This window comes from Hirundo rustica, chromosome 9, assembly GCF_015227805.2.
Source record: "Hirundo rustica isolate bHirRus1 chromosome 9, bHirRus1.pri.v3, whole genome shotgun sequence".
In the NCBI taxonomy this organism is placed as follows: Eukaryota; Metazoa; Chordata; class Aves; order Passeriformes; family Hirundinidae; genus Hirundo; species Hirundo rustica.
In genome coordinates this window covers 29688419-29706494 of record NC_053458.1, presented here as the reverse complement: position 1 = coordinate 29706494, position 18076 = coordinate 29688419, and the positions used below count along the sequence as shown (strand labels likewise).

At 40.4% G+C, this 18076-nt stretch overlaps 1 protein-coding gene across 6 annotated transcripts in view; it reads left to right on the top strand.

The window, feature by feature from the left end:
• Positions 1–18076, top strand: part of CEP350 (centrosomal protein 350) — a 69667-nt gene that overhangs the window by 35493 nt on the left and 16098 nt on the right. For 4 of the 6 annotated variants that reach the window (XM_040072558.1, XM_040072559.1, XM_040072556.1 and 1 more), the window contains 11 exons: positions 453–649; positions 1202–1386; positions 2318–2405; positions 2759–2905; positions 3686–3843; positions 7391–7513; positions 11013–11212; positions 12958–13169; positions 14363–14504; positions 17159–17319; positions 17915–18054. In XM_040072558.1, coding sequence (XP_039928492.1) covers positions 453–649; positions 1202–1386; positions 2318–2405; positions 2759–2905; positions 3686–3843; positions 7391–7513; positions 11013–11212; positions 12958–13169; positions 14363–14504; positions 17159–17319; positions 17915–18054 — 1753 coding nt within the window. The remainder of the gene's footprint in view (positions 1–452; positions 650–1201; positions 1387–2317; positions 2406–2758; positions 2906–3685; positions 3844–7390; positions 7514–11012; positions 11213–12957; positions 13170–14362; positions 14505–17158; positions 17320–17914; positions 18055–18076) is intronic. The other 2 variants (XM_040072557.1, XM_040072560.1) reach the window with 2 other exon arrangements.

The window sequence follows — 18076 nt, the reverse complement described above, 5'->3', positions numbered from 1 at the left end:
GTGATGGGTCTGAAGGTGGTGGTTAGGGAGGGAGGGAGTGTGGTGGTGTTTTAGAATGAATTTCTGAAATGAATGAGAGAAAGTGTGTGAAGAAAGCTGAGCCCCAGGTGAATCGTAGTCTCTTATCTTAAGAGGTAACAGAGAATGGCACAGTGAGATCCTGCTGTGTTAGCTTACCACGTGCTCATGTGCTGAAGGCACACCACCAAATGTTTCAGTAGCTCCAGACATGTTTGTACCTGAGTACCACAAATCTGTTAGGTCGCTCAAAGCTGGATAACGGGTGTTCCCTAACTCAAAATCACTCTTTCCTAAATACCCATTTTTCTACATTAGTTATCTCCCTGTCTTTCTGACCCCCCCCCCCCCAACATTAATGAGGTGAGACAGACTAAAACGTTATTCATGGTGCAAAACTGAGTGAAAAGCCGCTTCCCTGATTTCTCCCTCAGATTCCGCTTCTGTTGCAACAGAGTATTCACTGAAATTTGATGAGTCCATGACAGAGGATGAGATTGAAGAAAAATCTTTTCGGTCTTTGCTGCCCTCTGAGAGCCATCGCAGAAATAATCTGGAGAAGAAGCGGGGCAGTCGTGACGATTCTGATGAGGAAGTGTCTCCAGACAAAACAGCTCTGTCATCTATCAAGGTAGATGAGGCAACCATATTTGTGTTCAGTTAAATTAACTGAGCTGACATGGTTAAGCTGATAAGCTTCAAGTGAGCTGTTCTTAGCTGTGTGTGCAGGGTTGAGGGTTCTTTTCCTCCCCATGGTTCTCTGAGCATCTCAAAACAGAGATGTGTGAATCATGCTGTGTGTCACTGTTGTACAAGTGTGATGACTTAGGGAACAGTCCACCCTGGCCTCTACCTTGTGGCTTAGCCGGGGTGACTTTTTGAGGTAGGTTTTAAAAGCCCAGTGGATTAAGTCCTCCAACTATGCTAACACACAGCTAGGAGATACAAGAGGATGCCTCATCCCTATGGCTAAAGTGGAGACCTCCCAAAACTGTCCCACAGCCCAGAGCAAAAAAAAAAGCTGGTCTGCACAAAGCTCAGAGGAAAAACAGCTTCCCTTCCTGCATCTATTTTTGTGTATCTGTGTATACACACACACAGACACGCACTTTGAAATAGAAAAAAAAAGTGGCATATCTCTGTTTTTTAAGAACTTTCATGCCAACTTTGTCTTTCCGTGTAGGAGCTAAGCATGCCGTTCTCAGGGGGGCAGGATAGTTTCTCTAAGTTTACCATGGAGATGGTAAGACAATACATGAAAGAGGAGGAAATGCGAGCAGCTCATCAGTCCTCGCTGCTCAGGCTCCGGGAGAAAGCTCTCAAAGAGAAGACCAAGGCTGAACTGGCTTGGCTGGAACACCAGAAAAAGTAAGGCAGCTCTGAATCTATGTAACTGCTGACTGACCATTTCCTTCTATTTTTCAAGGTTTTGTTTCCACTTTAGCACGCCCTTATTAAGTATTAATGGTTGAATTAATCTTCTGACATCAGTATTCTGTACAGTTGTTACTGGGACTTGGAAAGAATAGGACCCAGTTTATAAATGGGCTTTGATATTTGCATTGAATGTGGTTTGATTAAGGATTTCACTGGAACAGTAGAGGAGCAGGTGTTTGTTGTCAGTTACAGAAGGTAGTTGCCAACCATTCCTCTACACATCCTAATTCAGGAAGCTATAGAACTGTCAAACAGTTTGACCTTTCTTTGCTTGATGTGTGTCTGAGGTCATTTGAGTTAACTCAGGCCACATTTTGTGAATCTGGATACATATTGTATTTAGTGATTTGTTTCCAAGCTAAGATATGCTTTGTCCTGAAGTCCGTTTGAAGTACCCACTGATACCAGTAAACAGCAGTGGCCAGATTTAATCAGTCATTTTCTCTGCCTGAGAGTACCATAGCTTATCAGACATTTTCTTTAAATTTCTTGTTATTGTGGATTTGACAAACGAATATTAGATAGTGAGCCAAGTGTCCTTGCTTTTGTGTTTCTCAAATGGTGAGTGTGCTACCTCTGCAGAGCTTCTGCCCATTCTTATGGGATCTGTTACCTGCACTGGCCTTTTTACTGTGCCTGTCTGACCAAACTGTGCAAAGCATTCCACCACAGAGCCTGCCAAGGATTAAGGTATATGCCCTTCTGCAGAACAGGAAAAGTTTTTTTCTTTTTTTCTTTCACTTTAAAGAGCAAAAGGCCTGTTGTGCACTTTTTTTCATATTACTTTATTACTATTTTTTATTATTATCCTAAAGTAATCTTATTACTTTATTTATTCTTCTTCCTTTCAATCTATTTGCAGGCATTTGCGAGACAAGGGAGAGGATGATAAGATGCCTCCTATTCGAAAGAGGCAGCGTGGTCTGCTGCTGAGATTACAGCAGGAAAAGGTAAGGGATGCCCTCTAGGAAAGTCCTGTTGAAAGCCATGTGTACCCATTGAATGTTTCAGACACTGTAAATACAGGACTGGAGAACCAGAAGTGTTTCTTACCTGTAGGTTTTGTTTGCATTTCAGTCATATTCAGCCTGTTGTTCTCAAGGGTCCTTCTCCCTCTGTAACCTCATGATTGAGATTGAAGTATTAATTGATCTTCAGTTCTTGGGTGCTGAAGTTCAGCCTGGTTCCTTCCTCATGTAACTGCAGTCATGTCAAACCATAGCAAGGTCACTGTGGCAGCTTTGTGTATGTTCTTGAGAGGGCTGTGTCAGTGTTCTCACGCTGAACCTTTTACACCTAAAAGGCAGAAATTAAACGTCTCCAGGAGGCGAACAAGGCTGCCCGGAAGGAGAGGCAGCTCATCCTGAAACAGCAGGCGGAAATCGAGCGAATCCGTCAGACCACAATGAAACTGCAGGAAAAACTGAAATCTGCAGGAGAAAGCAAGCTGGTGAGTGTTGAGCACAGAAGCTGGAGTCTTCCCTCTTCAGCCATGCAGCTTCAGCGTTTATAGGAATGGAAAGCTACTAGAAGCTGGAAGTTTTGTCTACCTGAAATGGTCTCACCCCTTTATCTCAGCAGTTTATGTTTAATTTCTTTAGAGCATCACTTAAGGAAATGCCTTTGGAGAAGTTACATCATGTTTTAAATGCACAGTAGATGGTGTTTTTCCATTCTAAAGCTGAACTAATGACTTTGGGAATGTGAGTTTTTTGATGCTTAGAGCTCTCAGGCTTTGATTTTTTTTTTCTGATTATTTGTCAGGCCCAAAGTACGAAATATAAGCATTAACCCAAAAACTTCCTGCTGTGTGTGTTAGTGTAATTATGCTAAGTTTCTTGTATCCACTTTACAAGGTAACAAAATGAGGTTTTGGTAAATGCCTCCTGCCTCCTTCCAAAATTTAGAGAAGACACAAGTTTAATAGTAGCACTATAGAAAAGATTGGTTTCCTGTTTGGGTGACTGAACTCTGGTGGTTTGTTGTTTTGGTGGGTTTATTTTTTGTGGTTCTGGATAAGTTAGGGAGAAACTTAAATTATGGAAAGAAAGGGTGTGCTGAAAGCTGCGTGTCAAATAAAAATGAGGTTATGAAGTCAAATGTGCAAGTGAACAGACTTAGTATTTAATGTAATCTAGAGGTTACAAGCTAAATTAACACAACACCATTTTAAAAGGATTTTGGAGTATTCGTTTAATGCTTCTTTTTTCTTTTAACCCTTTAATTGCAGGAGCTTCCCAGTGAGGATGACATCAAGCAGAGCAATGGTTCCAGCCCACTTCCAACTGATGCAGAAACACGCAGCCCTTCCCCAATCTCCATCTCCAGCAGTGAGACCAGCAGCATTATGCAGAAACTTAAAAAAATGCGCAGCAGAATGGATGAAAAGTAACTATATATTTCTTTTTCTTTTACAGAAGTTTGCTATTTTAATGGAACAAGTTGGTTTGGCCCACATCTGCACTAAAAATGGCCATCAGAAATATTAGTGGTGTTGATATCACGTTTTGATCTGAATTGCCTGAAAAACAGCTGATTAGAAGCATGAATAAAACTATATTAATCTTTGAATATAATAATTGAAAAGTTCTTGCATGATACTAAGATTCAAACATTATGGCAGACCATGTGGTCAAGGCTTTATTGTAGAGGATTTGGTTTAATATTCTTTGTACCTGATAGAGTTGGTAAAAGCACATCATCAGCTTAAGAGATGTTGATGTTCGTAGGTACGAGGAATATGGACAGGTTCTGGCTTTACAGCACATCTTGTCAGAATTTCCCTTACAATGACAGATCTGAAGTCAAGTGGTCAGAATGGTGCCTGTATTTTGTATCTCCCCTTTTACCTTAAAGAGTGAAAAAATATAGGGAGTGAGACTCTGGAATTGCAGTGCCAGATTTTATTTTGAGTTGAAATGTAACTTATAACAGCAATTGTCTTATGCAAAAGCTAGTAACTGAGTTGCAGATCTGGCTCACAGAAAGACACTGAGGTTGTCAGATGTGTGATTTCTATCTAATTATCCAGCTGCTGAATTTTAATTTTGATGCATTGAAATCACTTAGGAAGAATTATTTAAATATTTTCTTTATTAATGGAGGTGATATGTACACAACTAAGAATATACGTGGTTTACAGGCTGGAAGAATGTTGAAAATGTTTGTTAGGCTCCAGAGGAAACAACAAAATCTGTGTGCAGTTCCTGGGTCTGAAAACCTGAAATAAATCTCCTGATTTTACCTAGGAAGTTGTTTTAGATAAAAAATTGTTTCTGCATCCTTTCAGTGTAGGAATTACTTTGTGTACATGAAATATCCCACTTTACCCACTTATGCTCGTTAGTTTGAAGCCCTGAATTCGTATTTGAGACTAATTAATTGGAAGTCTGGCTTCTACCAGTTGCCATAAGAGATAGTCTTTGCTTACACAATTCTTTTGAGCTTAGAACCAAGATAGTCACTGCACTTCAGTCCATGTGGGTGATCTTTGGAATGTGTTTTCCCTTGAGACTCCAAACACAGCTGGATGAAACATCACAGAGCAAGCAGTGCTGTGCAAGGCCAGCTGTCCTCGACTCCTTAGCAGCCTGTTTGCTTGCAATCATTTGAGAAGCACATTTCCCACCCGTGCATGTGTTTGAGTATGATGAAAATAAAACCCAACAGCAGTAAGGGAGGCTTTGGTATAAGGAGTAAAAACTCAAAACATGTTGTAGTTTCATGGCATTTGTGTCTAGCCTGAGCTGATTGCTGTTTTTTGATGCTGCTGGCAAATGATAAACTGAACAGCCAAAATCACTGATGATTAAAAGTTTCTGAGGTGTCATATTTCCAAAACTAAACTCCTGGGATTCCAAGTTGTATGAAAACCACCCCATCATCACATTGGCAAATTCTTGAAGTCTCTTTTGAGACTGGTAAAAGACTTAAGATGGGGACTTGAAAAGCTTGTGTATTGTAGGCCATGCTGACTTCTAGGGTTTCAAGAAAATAATTTTTTTCTTCTGATCTTACTTTTTTTGTTAAAAGAAGGTCTTTATCTTATTTTTTCCCCACAAACAAATTCAACAAATTTCAAATGGTGATAAAAAAACCAATCTGCAGCTTATGAATTTTGAGATACAGTATTCATGGTGAAAGAGGTGACAAATATCCTTGTACATTCAAGACTTCCTTTGCTACTTTTTATCAGCCAGTGGCTTTGTGAATACTCTTCTTGAAATATTATTTTTTCAAAGTATCTTCATTTCTAAGCAAGACTTAGAATTGCATAAAGACTTCTATATGACAAGGGATAGATTGTAGCAGATATAAAGTATGTTCTACCTTTAAAGCTATTTTAGTCATCATTTGATTATTATTTTATGTAGTTGGAAATACTGCTCACCTGGGGAATACTTCTCAAAAGCTGGTTACCAGGATTTGAGTTGGAACTTTTAGGAAGAACAAGTGGAAATTGTGTGTGATCTATGTGGTGATGTTTTTTGGTGTATGGTTTTAAAAGTCTTGGATTGTTGCATATGTTCAAAGGAGGAAGTATTTCGTGTAAGCATAAATGATTATCTAAAACTTGATTTCCCTGTTGTACAGTTTTGCACACCTTTGGCAGGTGTTTTTGTAGTGATAGCAGTGCTTATTGACTGAAAAACACTGCTGACTTGGTATCTTTTTTTTTAATGTCCTGATTCGTAAAACACATAAAAATAGCAGTAAGGTGTTTGGATTGGGGTGTTCTGATAGCAAGCTGCCATTTGAGGGGCATTGGGGTGGGAAATAAGGATCAAGGGAAGAAGCTGATAAATACAAAGGAGCTAGAGGAAGGAACTGGGAAAGCCTGCTATGCTGGATTTGCTGTACTCCACAGCAAGGTGGATATCCTTTGGCCTCCTTACTTAGGAGGCAGCTTTAATATTTGTCTTCTGCTAAACGGGGAATGAAAGAATAGTTCTGTTTTCTTTTTAACTGATGAGTCTGTGTAGCCTGCATGTGAACAGGAGCATGCTCTGTCAAAGAGAATTAACCACTTTCCCCTGGCTTTCCTTGCATATGCAGCATTAATGGTAATCTGTGCAATAATGGATGAAATGCTTATTTTCATTTGCTTTTCCTTAGTGTGCTTCTTAGCTTGCATTGTAGTTGATAGAGCTAAATGGAGCATGGTATTTTTCTATAAATTTGATAATTCAATAGGAATTAGCTTAAAATGGTAATACTTTTTAAGAAATACCATTTTAAGCAGAGCTGTATGTTATGTAGGTTTTTAAAAAAAAAAAAAAGTATTATCTTTCTGCAGGTAGTACTTCAAATGAAATATATAAGTATTCAGAGATCAAGTCTGTAATTTGTTGCAAAAAAATCCCAATTATCAGCTAGAATGTGAATGGCAGCTATATCTTGGAGTTTTCCTGGAACTGTTCGTGTTTTAAAAGTAAATTATTTAATCTCTTTTTTCTTTGCTCTTTCACTGGTGCTTACCTTACTGTAGAAATAATTTTGCTGAGGTTTCACCAGGTGAAGAAAATGTATTTAAAGTTTCAGACAAGCAAATTGTTGATATTGCAAAACCAGCATGCTCTTTAATACCAATAAGACACTCTTTTGAGAGAATAGCATGAGAAAGGTCAGGCTGAGATACGTTAACTGATGCCTGTGGAAATCTGCATCAAAGTAACAAAACTCTCCAAAATTTAAAGAAAAATACAGCGGTGTAAAAGTAGCTTGTCTTTCATTAACAGAAAATGAAGTGTTAGAAATGTATGTTCTATAACCGTCTGCATAACAGTGTATAGTTTTTGTACTGCAGATGTTGGGTATTAACTATACAATGTTAAATGCAATTAATTTTAAAGTTCTTTGCCAGATGCTATCCTTTTCTCATTCTTTCTGCCTTAATTGCTATCTTAGTTTTAAACTCTTCCTCCTTATTTTGTAGACACTGCTCTCCTGTTCACTACTTCTTCTCTGTCTTTACGTCTCACCACTGGGCCTCTCTCAGTGTCTGTTTTCCCAACCTCCACCCCAAATTCCAGCTGTATATCTACAACCAATTGGTCAGGTAACTGTCTATTTCTCCAGTGATAGACTCTTTGATAGAGCATGCTCTGTTCAGTCCTAGGAAGTCCAGAGGTTCTTCAGCAGTGGATGTGTTTGACACTCGCCTCAGTGTTTCCAGATCTTTATCAATGACATAGACAGGGGGATCACTCCACCCTCAGCACCAAGCTGAGCAGAGTGGTTGATTTGCTGGAGGGAAGGGATGCCATCCAGAGGGACCTGGACAAGCTTGAGGAGTGGGCCAGTGTGACCCTCGTGAAGGTCAACAAGTGCAAGGCCCTGCACCTGGGTCAGGACAACCCCCGCTCTCAGTTCAGTCTGGAGAGGGAATGGATTGAGAGCAGTTCTTCAGAGAAGGACTTGGAGATGCTGATGGACCAAAAGATTGGGTATGACTCTGCAGTGTGCACTTGCAGCCCAGAAAACCAGCTCCATTTTGGGCTGCATGGAAAAACAGCAGGTTGAGGGAGATGGTTCTACCCCTCTACTCCACTCTGGTGAGTCCTCACCCCAGTCCTGTGTCCAGCCCTGGGGTCCCCAGTGTGAGGAGGACATGAACCTGTATGAACAGGTCCAGAGGAAGCCACAAAAAAATAAGAGAGGGAACACCTTTCCTATGAAGTAGGGCTGAGAAAGTTGGGCTTGTTCAGGCTGGAGAAGGCTCCAGGGAGACCTTATTGTGCCTTTTCAGCATATGCAGTGAGGTTACAAGAAAAATGGAGAGAGACTTACCAGGACCCATAGTGATAGGGCAAGGGGTAGTGGTTTTAGGCTGAGAGGGTAGATCTAGAGTAAATATAAGGAAGAAGTTCTTTGCTGTGAGGTTGGTGAAGCCCTGGCACAGGTTGTCAGGAGAAACAACCTGTCCCATCCCTGGAAGTGTTCAAGGCTGGGTCAGATGGGGCTTTGAACAACCTGGCCTTGCAAAAGGAGTCCCTACCTATGGTAGAGGGATGAAAAGAAATTAACATCCCTTCCAACCCAAACCATTCTAGGATTCTAATCTCCTATTCCTGCTGTGTTCTCAGTGACAAACAGACAGTTCACTTTGCTCCCACTGTCTGGTTGCTACTTCAGAACAGCTGCTGAAACCTCATTGTTTGGGCTTATAGTCAATATACCTTAAAATGTACAAGTACAGTTTAGAGCAGCAGGTTGATACTGATATTTGAAATGCATGGATAAAATGTGTGATGTTAGCACCAGGGAAACAGACTTTGAAATCACGCTGCTGTAATCTGAGTGCTGCTGCTTCCTCATTGCTCCCCACATTTCCAGCTGCATAGGTGTCAGATGTGCTTTTGCAATTTTTTTTTCTGCTTTTGAGGATAAATGTGTACGCTTGGTGTTGCAACTGGAACCCTCTAGACTGCAGTAAATATTAAGGCAATGCATCTGCTGTTTTGTGGCTCTGGCCTTTAAAACCCCAGGGATATGGAAGAGTCTGCATCTTTGGTCTGCTGCTTTGATCCTCCTCTTCTTGTGGGTTTTTTGTTGGAATCCTCTTTCTCTCCCAATCACTTTTGTTGACTTATCTTTCTTAAAAAGTAGTTCTTGTGTGGCAATTATTTTCATGGTAATTTCATTAATTCTCCTCCTGTTTGTGTTTTTCTGGGTTAATTCATTTGGCATCTGCTCTTTTGAATCCATTTATTTCAGCCTTTCTCTTGCATTTTATTTCAAGATCCAGTAAACTGCAAAACTTTCTGATGAAATCAAACAGTAGAAAGAAAGAAGAAAAAGTTGCTTTTTGCATTGAGGTCATTGCAATAATGACTTCCAAAACAAGTTCCAGATGCATGATCTGCTGACTAATTGGTACTGATGTGTGTGAGAGAGTAAGAGTGGATAGATCTCATAGTGCTGGTGAAGGACACAACATTAGCATGACTGTGCCTGTCATGTTTGTAATGCAATTGCTGTTGGTAGTTTCACTCTTAATGATACCAGCCTGTCAGTTTTGTGTAAGTGTAGATGATGTTTATCTATAGAAAGTGATAAAATAGTGCACAATATCATCTCTCAGCTTGAAGGTGGTGGATGTTCCAGAGATCCTGAGGTGTTTCTGTTTTTCACCTCCTCTTGTTTTTACCATCAGGAAGAAGATTTTGAGTGTCTCTAACTGGCTTCTGAAAATTTTCTCTTCATGTCATACCTTGCTCCCTTTGAATCTTGTCTTAGAAAAGGACTTACCTGAATCTCAACCTTTCTGATCAACTGCCAGCTCACTTTTCCAGGGAACAGAACAAACACTAAGTGAGCAAATGAGAAATGTCCCTTAGCAGGCGAGACCTGCACATTAGTCACTTGGCCATTTCAGTCCCTGTAAATAAAGGGGGTTTTTGAAACCTGAGAGATTAAAAAGCACAAATGAGATTATGATCTGCTTTGCAGCTTAAAAACTTTGATGCTAAGTGCTTGGGATGGCTTGAAACTTATAAGAACATTTGCAAAAACAAAGTATCACAAGTCTTTGAAGTCTGCCTTCTACGGCACCACAACTTCTGTACCAATGGCAAACTCTCTCTAGCTGGCAAACGATGGACTTTCTACAGAGTAAAGCTTTCAGTGTAGGAGATGAATGGATTGATAGACACTCTTCTCCAGACTTGGCATGCCAGAGGAAGCGTGTGCAATTGATGTTGAACTTGCTTCCAGTTTGCTGTCTGAAAGGTTAAGTGCTATGGTTACTTCAGTGCTCAGAAATGAGACAGGAGCTGGCAAAGAGAGCAAGTGCGTGCACACAAACCTATTCATACCTGCAAAATCCTGTGAGAGTTTTGTCAGTTCTGAGGTTTCATGGATCACTTAAGAGCTCTTTGTCAGAAAGGAAAAGATCTGCGAATTTTCAGCATGAGCTTTAATTTTAATTTCTTATTAAACTAGCGGCCAGATATGTTAGTAGCTGGGAAGAAACTGTCCAGCATCGTTATTCTCTTGATGCTGTCAGCTCACAGTTAACATTCCAAGTGTGCCAATCCATAGAGATGATGCTTAAAGGAAGAAGGATTATAGCTCCAGGAGGACTATTAATACAGACTCACCTTCTCTTACAATAATGTATTTAAAAAAAAAAAAAAAAAAAACAGGGCAGCTGAGGTTACCATTTTTCTGTCATTGGGATTAGCAAAAAAGAAAAGTTCATTTTTCAAATGGTCACGGCTTTCTAGAAGGTTCCAGTTTAATACCACACAGGTACTTTTCATGTCCTGAAATTGTGAACTTTTTCTGTTCAGTTTAGCGCATAATTTGTAGCGCATTTAATGATTTTGAAGCTTTTTTTTTCAAATGTAAACAGCCTGTTTACATTTAACCCTTATCCACTTGTGGGGTTTTTGCAGCAGCACATCAGAAGTCTGGGAGATAGCAGTTATTGTGGATTATATCCTAGAAATCAAACTGAACAACTGCAGTTCTGGGAAGGGTGGCAGTCGAGCCCCTGCGTGTTGGGAGCTCAGCGTGGCTGGCTGGTTTGCCATTGTCCTGTGCTGTCCTGTCAGGTTCCTCACTAAGCGGGAGCAGAAGCTGATGCAGCGCCGACAGCACGCGGAGGAGCTGCTGGAGTGGAAACGCCGCCTGGATGCAGAGGAAGCAGAAATACGGCGCATGGAAAAGCAGGCTCTGGCTGCCTGGGACAAGGAGCTGCTCAAAACCAAGATAGCCAAGAAAGAGCTGGGGGATCAGAGAACTGAGCCCAAAGGTAATGGGAGCTGGGGGGAAGTGACACACGTATGACAAGAGCGAAGCATAATTGGACACAAGGATTGCTTAGCTTTGCAGTTGTTTCCTTTTCTGATATTTTGGTTGTTTTCTGGACACTCTTAGAATCTCAATTTCTGCACTCTGTTGTCTGTTTTACACCATAGTTAAATGTGTATTTCTCCTTTGCTATGTGTCCTCCCAGGTGAACAATACAGCATAAGCCCATCAGCCACTTCTAAGTACAGTTTTTAAACTGTATTTCTGTCTTTCAAAGCAGAACTGTTGCAGTGTTGCCTGATCTTTTGATGGTAGTCTTCAGAACTTACTCTGTTAAAACCATTTTCCCCAGCAGTGAGCAAAGTGTGTCTGCTTGTTAGCTTTAGTACTATTGGTGAGGATGGCTCCTGTCAGGGGCTGCTTTGCCATTGTGTTGTCAAAAAAATGAAGGAACTCTTTTCTTCCCTCTGTTGTTAACACAACCTGTTTGAAATGTACAGCTGTGGTAAAGTATGCTCGGATGCAATTAGTATAGATGATGCGACTGCGAGGAAGAAATTAATTCCCAGATGTTGGAAGCTACAACTTCATAGTTCTGTCTTAAGTGAATCATGCTAAAGCACAGGGAACTGAACTGCAGTGAGAGAAAATTATTTCAGGGATTGCTCTAAAAACATTTCTATTTTCCTTTATTTTTCCACTTTGTTGGAAGTAGGCAGCACATCCTTTGAACATGCAATGAGAATTCAGAGTAATGCCCTATTACCCTTGTTACTGAAAACAATCATGTGGATTTTAGGCATTGTAAGACAATTTAAAGATGATATGTGTATGGGTCAGTAAGTTCCAATGAACAAAACTTCAGCACGAATGCTGAATTCTTATCAAAAAGTGAGAAAATAGCATCACTTTGTACTGATTGTATCTACCAGTAAGCACTGGAGCACAGCCCTGCTTCAGAAGGAAAAGTCCTTCTCCCCAGCCTTTACTCGAACACTGAATAGTTCTCCATGGCTGCCTCAGTAATGCCATGACTCCCGGGGAACTTAGTAAACAGGAATATTGAAAACCCAAATTATTATTTTGTTTGTTGCCATTTGAGAGACTCATGATGAAATCATAACATTGAAATGTTTTCTGCAACTACTGTAAAGGAAGCAATCAATTCTAAATTCAAGATCTGGCCTGCAGATTATATGCTCCTCCATGGCTTCTTCAGACTAATAGTGACTCCTGCTTCTGTATGGTCAACTGGAAGGACAGGTTTTCCTAATAATCTTTTTGGAGTGTGTTGTCTGGAAAATGTTAGAATATCCTGAAAACCTCTTTATTTTAGATATTCAGCAATCACTAAAAATGTTGGGCAGTTTTCACAAATGCACAGAATGATTTGGATTGGAAGAGGCATTGTGAGATCCTCAAGTCCAACCTCTTACTGATACCACCTTGTCAACTAGACTAGGGCACTAAGTGCCACATCCTGTTGTTTCTTGAACACAAATCATAGCTTTAAATCATACTTCTCTGGTAAACAGGCTTGTTCTTGCTAAGTATTTCACCATCAGTGTCCCGGTGAGTGAAATAATGCTTTTTTGACATGTACTGTTAGCAGTTACTGCTTTATCTGCAAACAGCATAGAAAGTTTGCCTTCAACCTTATGCCTTCAGCCTCATATGCCTTCAGCCTCTGCATGTAAGATGGTGCCAGGTCTGATGTGCTTTGCTTTTTCTCTCGTTGAATCTCAGAAACAGCCAGTGAGGAGGAGTCTCCAGTGCTTTCTTGCTCTCATCGGAATAGTGAAAGCTCTATCCCAGAAGACCTTGGCAGTCTGGCTGCTGAGTCTGTCCCATCAGAGCCCATGGGCCATGGACAGCCAGAAAGCCCAGATCAGAGTACAATTAATGAAGAAATGGCTTATTCTGAAGATTTCAAGTCCTCTACCTCGCCTAGCAAACTGGTGAGTGAGCTGTTCTGCCGTATGTACTCTTACACACTATCAGAGAAGTGGCTAATACAGCCATCTCAGTTGTCAAAGTAGAGATTACACTATTAACTAAATGTGTTCTCTGTGTTTGTGATACCATTTCACATTACTGTGAGTGATCATTGTGATCAGACATGTGCTTTGAAGTCTTGAGGAAATCTTGTTTCCACATGGAGTTTCCATATTTTGGAGCTTGTGTGTAGTCTTGCAAAACATTTTGTGTATGTCACATAGGTATGCAGCGCTAAGTGGTGGAACACTGACCCACTTAGCAGTGTGAATTAGCTGTAGGCTAGCTTGTTGCCATTGCATAAATTCTTTGAGGCCATGGAAGCTATGCTCTGTTTTTCCACTTTGCCTTTTTTGCAAGTAATGTATCCCAAAGTGTAGCTGTGGGATGAAGAAGCAGACCTGTAACCTCATGCACAGTCCTTTGGGTTTCAGATTGTGTCTGCTTGCTGCTTAATTCTGCCTTATTGTTCTATTCCAATTGTTATTTCTAGTTGGATGGTAACTTTGAGTTTCATCCTGATAACTTTGCCCTGTGCTCAATAAGACAGAAAATGCAGGGTCTGTGGGGTAAAAGAACTGCTTATCTAGACTTATTACAAATACTTTCTTGGCAAATTTGCTGAGGAGATCGTAATAAAATGTCTGTTGTGTGCCAGAGGTTGTGTCCAAGGTGTTTTAAAGGTTTGTAGGATATGTTGAAGCATTAAGCACCATTTTGGAGGAACATTTGCTCTTTGAATTTTTGCCTGGCCTCAGAAAAATAGTGCTCTGTTGTTTCACTGATTCAGAATGTCATCTTGCACCCTTTACATGAAGTGGTTAATTTTATTAGTTTATTTACTAGGAGTTGCTATTGCAGCAGATGACACAAATGTATTGAACACTTGTGAGTCAGAGCCATGTCAGTTCTCTTATGTGGTAGTAGAGTAGTCTAAGCAGGTTTACAGAAGTCTAGGCTCAAAGTAAGCAGTGTGCTGTTGCTGCTCTTGGTACTATTGTTTTGTTCTCTAGCGAAGATGAAATTCTTCTTAAGATTGTTGTATCTGTTTGAGATGTCCTCTTGTCATGCTGTTCTTCCCTTGTAACTGGCTCCTGATGACAGTGATCTTTTATTTTCAAACTGCAATTACTTGTTTATCCTTTCCTTCTCTCAGTCTCCTCCCAAAAGCGTTTCTGTATCAAAGCAAGACTCCAGCAAAGGCAGCCACCGAACTGGAGGACAGCTGCGTTCACCTGTGAAGTCCCACCAGACATCTCACAACTGGTCTGATGAATCTTTATCTATGACACAGTCAGGTAAGTGTAATATCCACTTGGGTTTAAATTGCTTTTTCAAAGCTTTTGCTTTTAACAAACTTGAAATGCAGACATAGGTGTGGGGAGGCAGAAAAATTCCTGGAAATTTCCAAGGCTTGGGGTTGGTGGGAGTATTTTCCCGTTGTATAATTTGATCTCTTCAGCTGAAGAAGATCTCAATATAAGAAGGTTTATACTTTATATCTTCTTGTAAAAAGTGGTGCAGATTCTGCAAGCATATATGAAGAAGATAAGAGTCAATAGTTGAGGTGGTTTTAGGATTTAACAATCCCTCCTTCTGCACCCAGCTCTAGAAACAGAACAGCTCTGTTACATGGCAAAGGAGAGACCTTTGGGCTTGCTCTGCCATGTGCAGAATCAATGAAAGCTTCAGGACAGAGAGGTTTATTTTTGGAGGAGGGTTTGGTCTTTGTGCAGTAAAACAGGGCCTAAGGTGGCATTTGAGCTACAGAATCTCCTGTATAGACTCATTATACCCCTTATCCAGCACCCAGGCTGGCTGCCAGTAACTGCTGAGGGGAGGAATCCTGGAAGTGAAGTGGTACAGAGCAGCCCTTTGCCTGCTGTTCTCGCAGTCATGTGGATTGCAGGGGTTGCTGAGCTGTCCACTAGGTCACCACCATCCACTCTGTTCACCTGGGAAGTCTGTTTTGACTCTTTCCACGCTTTTAGTCTCTAGAACATCTTGTTTTCCACAGTGCAATTGATAGAGGACCACAAAATACTTCTTAGCAGATGAGATAGCATTTTCCTTCTTGGTGTTTTTTTTTTTAATGGTAAGTTTTCAGTGGAAAAAGAGTTAGCAGGTTCTCTTGTGTGTACTGGCTGTTGTTTGTGGTGGTTGGTAACTTACTGTGAGAAACACCTACGTGTTTGCACTGAATAATCTGTGTTGAGATTCTGTTTGAAGAGCAGTTTCCAACACAGTGAAGCTTTCAGCACCTTGATAAAGTTATTTTAAAGCTCTAACTCAGCGGTCATATAAGGAAGCCATTATGAAATGTAGAGCAGGCAGCAGTGATCATGAAAATAAACTTGTGTAAAGCATAATATTGGCAGTCTTTGATTTCAAATTCTAAAGAAAGTTGTGAGAGGTGGGAAGCCGATCAGGACGGTGCTGGTTTCACAATAAATCATTCCATTGTAAAGAGCCAAATGTTCTGGCCTGCTGAGTAGCGATGAAGTCATTGCCCTGTCAGTCTGATGCATGCGTAGACAAGATCATCCAAGATGAAAGCATGTTCAGATCTTTCTCTTATGAGTTGATCAAGAAATACTCTAATTACATACTGGTCACTTACTGCTAGGGAGGAGCTGTTAATTACAGTAGCATCACAAAGTGCTCCTGATTAGCAAGTGAGATTCCATTCGTTTTGTTTGGGTGTTGTTTTTTTTTTAATTCTTTGAATGGTTAACAGCAGTTGTTAATGCAAAAAGAATACAGTAGTTTGATTGCATTTACTGGCTGTTTTCAAGAATAGAATCCTTCATTATAGTGGTTTGTTACGTTCAGGAATGAGATAGATTAGGGAAGTGTCAGCTGTTCCTGCTGGCTGACCAAAGCATATTGGTAACTGACTTTCTAAACTACTGTGTAAAGTAATTGGCATTTATGGGCATCCAGAAAATATTACCGGTGATACTGAGCATTAGAAAAATAAATCCGCCAAACCCTTCCTCTTGGGAGCTGCAGCTATAGAAGAGGAAAGGGCACATCAGCTCAGGGAGGAGCTCCAGTAAGTCTATGTCAGGTAAATACTTCGAAGAGTTTTTAATAGTTAATTTTGCTAGCACCAATCTGGGACAAGGATCTTGTTTTGCACTATGTTAGTATACATTTAAAACAAGAAGCAAGTGGACATGGTCAGGTGGGTAGAGAACAACTAATGAGAGACTGAGGCAGTCACTCTGTAGACTCTGAGAGACTAAGAGGAAATAAGGAAAGCTGTTACAGCAGAAACAAGAAAGTCAGCAGAGTTATTGGTAGAACTGGGTTAGCTTGCAGAGACTTGATCTGAGTAGCTGGGGACAGTGACAATCTCTGCATTGTTCAGATTGACTTCCCTTCCAGCTGTTGGCCAGTCAGCTCTGCATTTCATAGATGTCTTTAGTCTAGGTGAGGGAAAATCTGCATGGGCCAGAAACTTATACTTGGTTTGAAGTCCACTGTCCCAAGAGACATTCTCATCAACGAAGTGTATTCTGCCACTTGAAACAGTATTATAATTGTGAGCCTGTGTTTCAAATATATTTTTGGTGTGGAGCTTTGAGCTGTATTTTTAAATACATCAGAAAATGAACTTCTGCAATACCCAACATGACAAGCAGCTAATGTTAAAGAGCATAAATGTGTGGTTGGTGTGAATAAGCTTGGTAACAAGTTATTGTATCAGTGCCTCTCTCTTTTAAATTAAGCAAGATGCAACACCTTTTTATATCTTACACACGTAGTAGTGTTTAGAATCTGAAATACCACCTTAAGAGTCTTACTGTGTTAAATAATATGCTGACATTAAATTCTTTGACATTTTTCTTAGACTATATTTTGTAATTACTGAATGACTCTTTATTGCTTTGCTTAGAATTGTTTTGTGAAGTGCCAGTTTGTAAAGACTAAAACTAAACTTTTCCAGAAACCACCTCTGATCAAAGTGACATCGAAGGACGCATCAGGGCCCTGAAGGATGAACTGCGGAAAAGGAAATCTGTGGTTTACCAGCTGAAAAAGGAGCAGAAAAAGAGACAAAAGGAGAGACTGAAGGCCCAGGAAGCCAGTTTGATCAAACAGCTGGAGGTTAGGAACAGAAGAAAGAAGGGCAAAGTAACTGATTGTTAGCCTTGGAGAAATCCTTATAGTATGGATGTTGTTGGCAGAATATTGTATCAACAGCTGTGAAAGACACACGGTTTTGATAGAAGTGTGACCATTACACAGAATCACAGAACAGTTGGGGTTGGAAAGGACCTTGAAAATCCTTTCATTCCAACCCTCCTGCCATGAGCTGGGACACCCTCCACTAGACCAGGTTGCTCAAAGCCCCATCCAACCTGGCTATTTAAACATTTCCCATCATGTGCCAAAGCCTTGAAGCAAAAATGTCATTCCTTTTTAAAATGTCTCTCTGTAATGGATTACTAGCAGCATTCTGGGGGTTATGTACATTTATACACATTACTATCCTAGCTGGGATTAAAGATTAGTGCTCATGTAATTTGGTTTTGGAAGTAAAGTTTTGAAATTTCTAGGATTTGCAGCTGTAGATCTTGGGAAGGTTAGCTAGATCGGTTTATAGAGAAACCAAGTGTATTCTTTATTCTCTTAATAGGTTTTGATTGAATTGTAGTCATGGTTTAGTGTATTAACAGCTGGAATTGTTTTCCTTGTGCAGTCATATGATGAGTTTATCAAGAAGACTGAAGCAGAGCTGAGCCAAGATCTGGAGGCATCACCAACAGCCAAACCTCAGATTAAAACTCCATCCTCAGCTGCTGCTGAAAAACCTAAGATCAAGGCACCACCACTCCATAGGTAGATGGGATTTCTCCTTCTT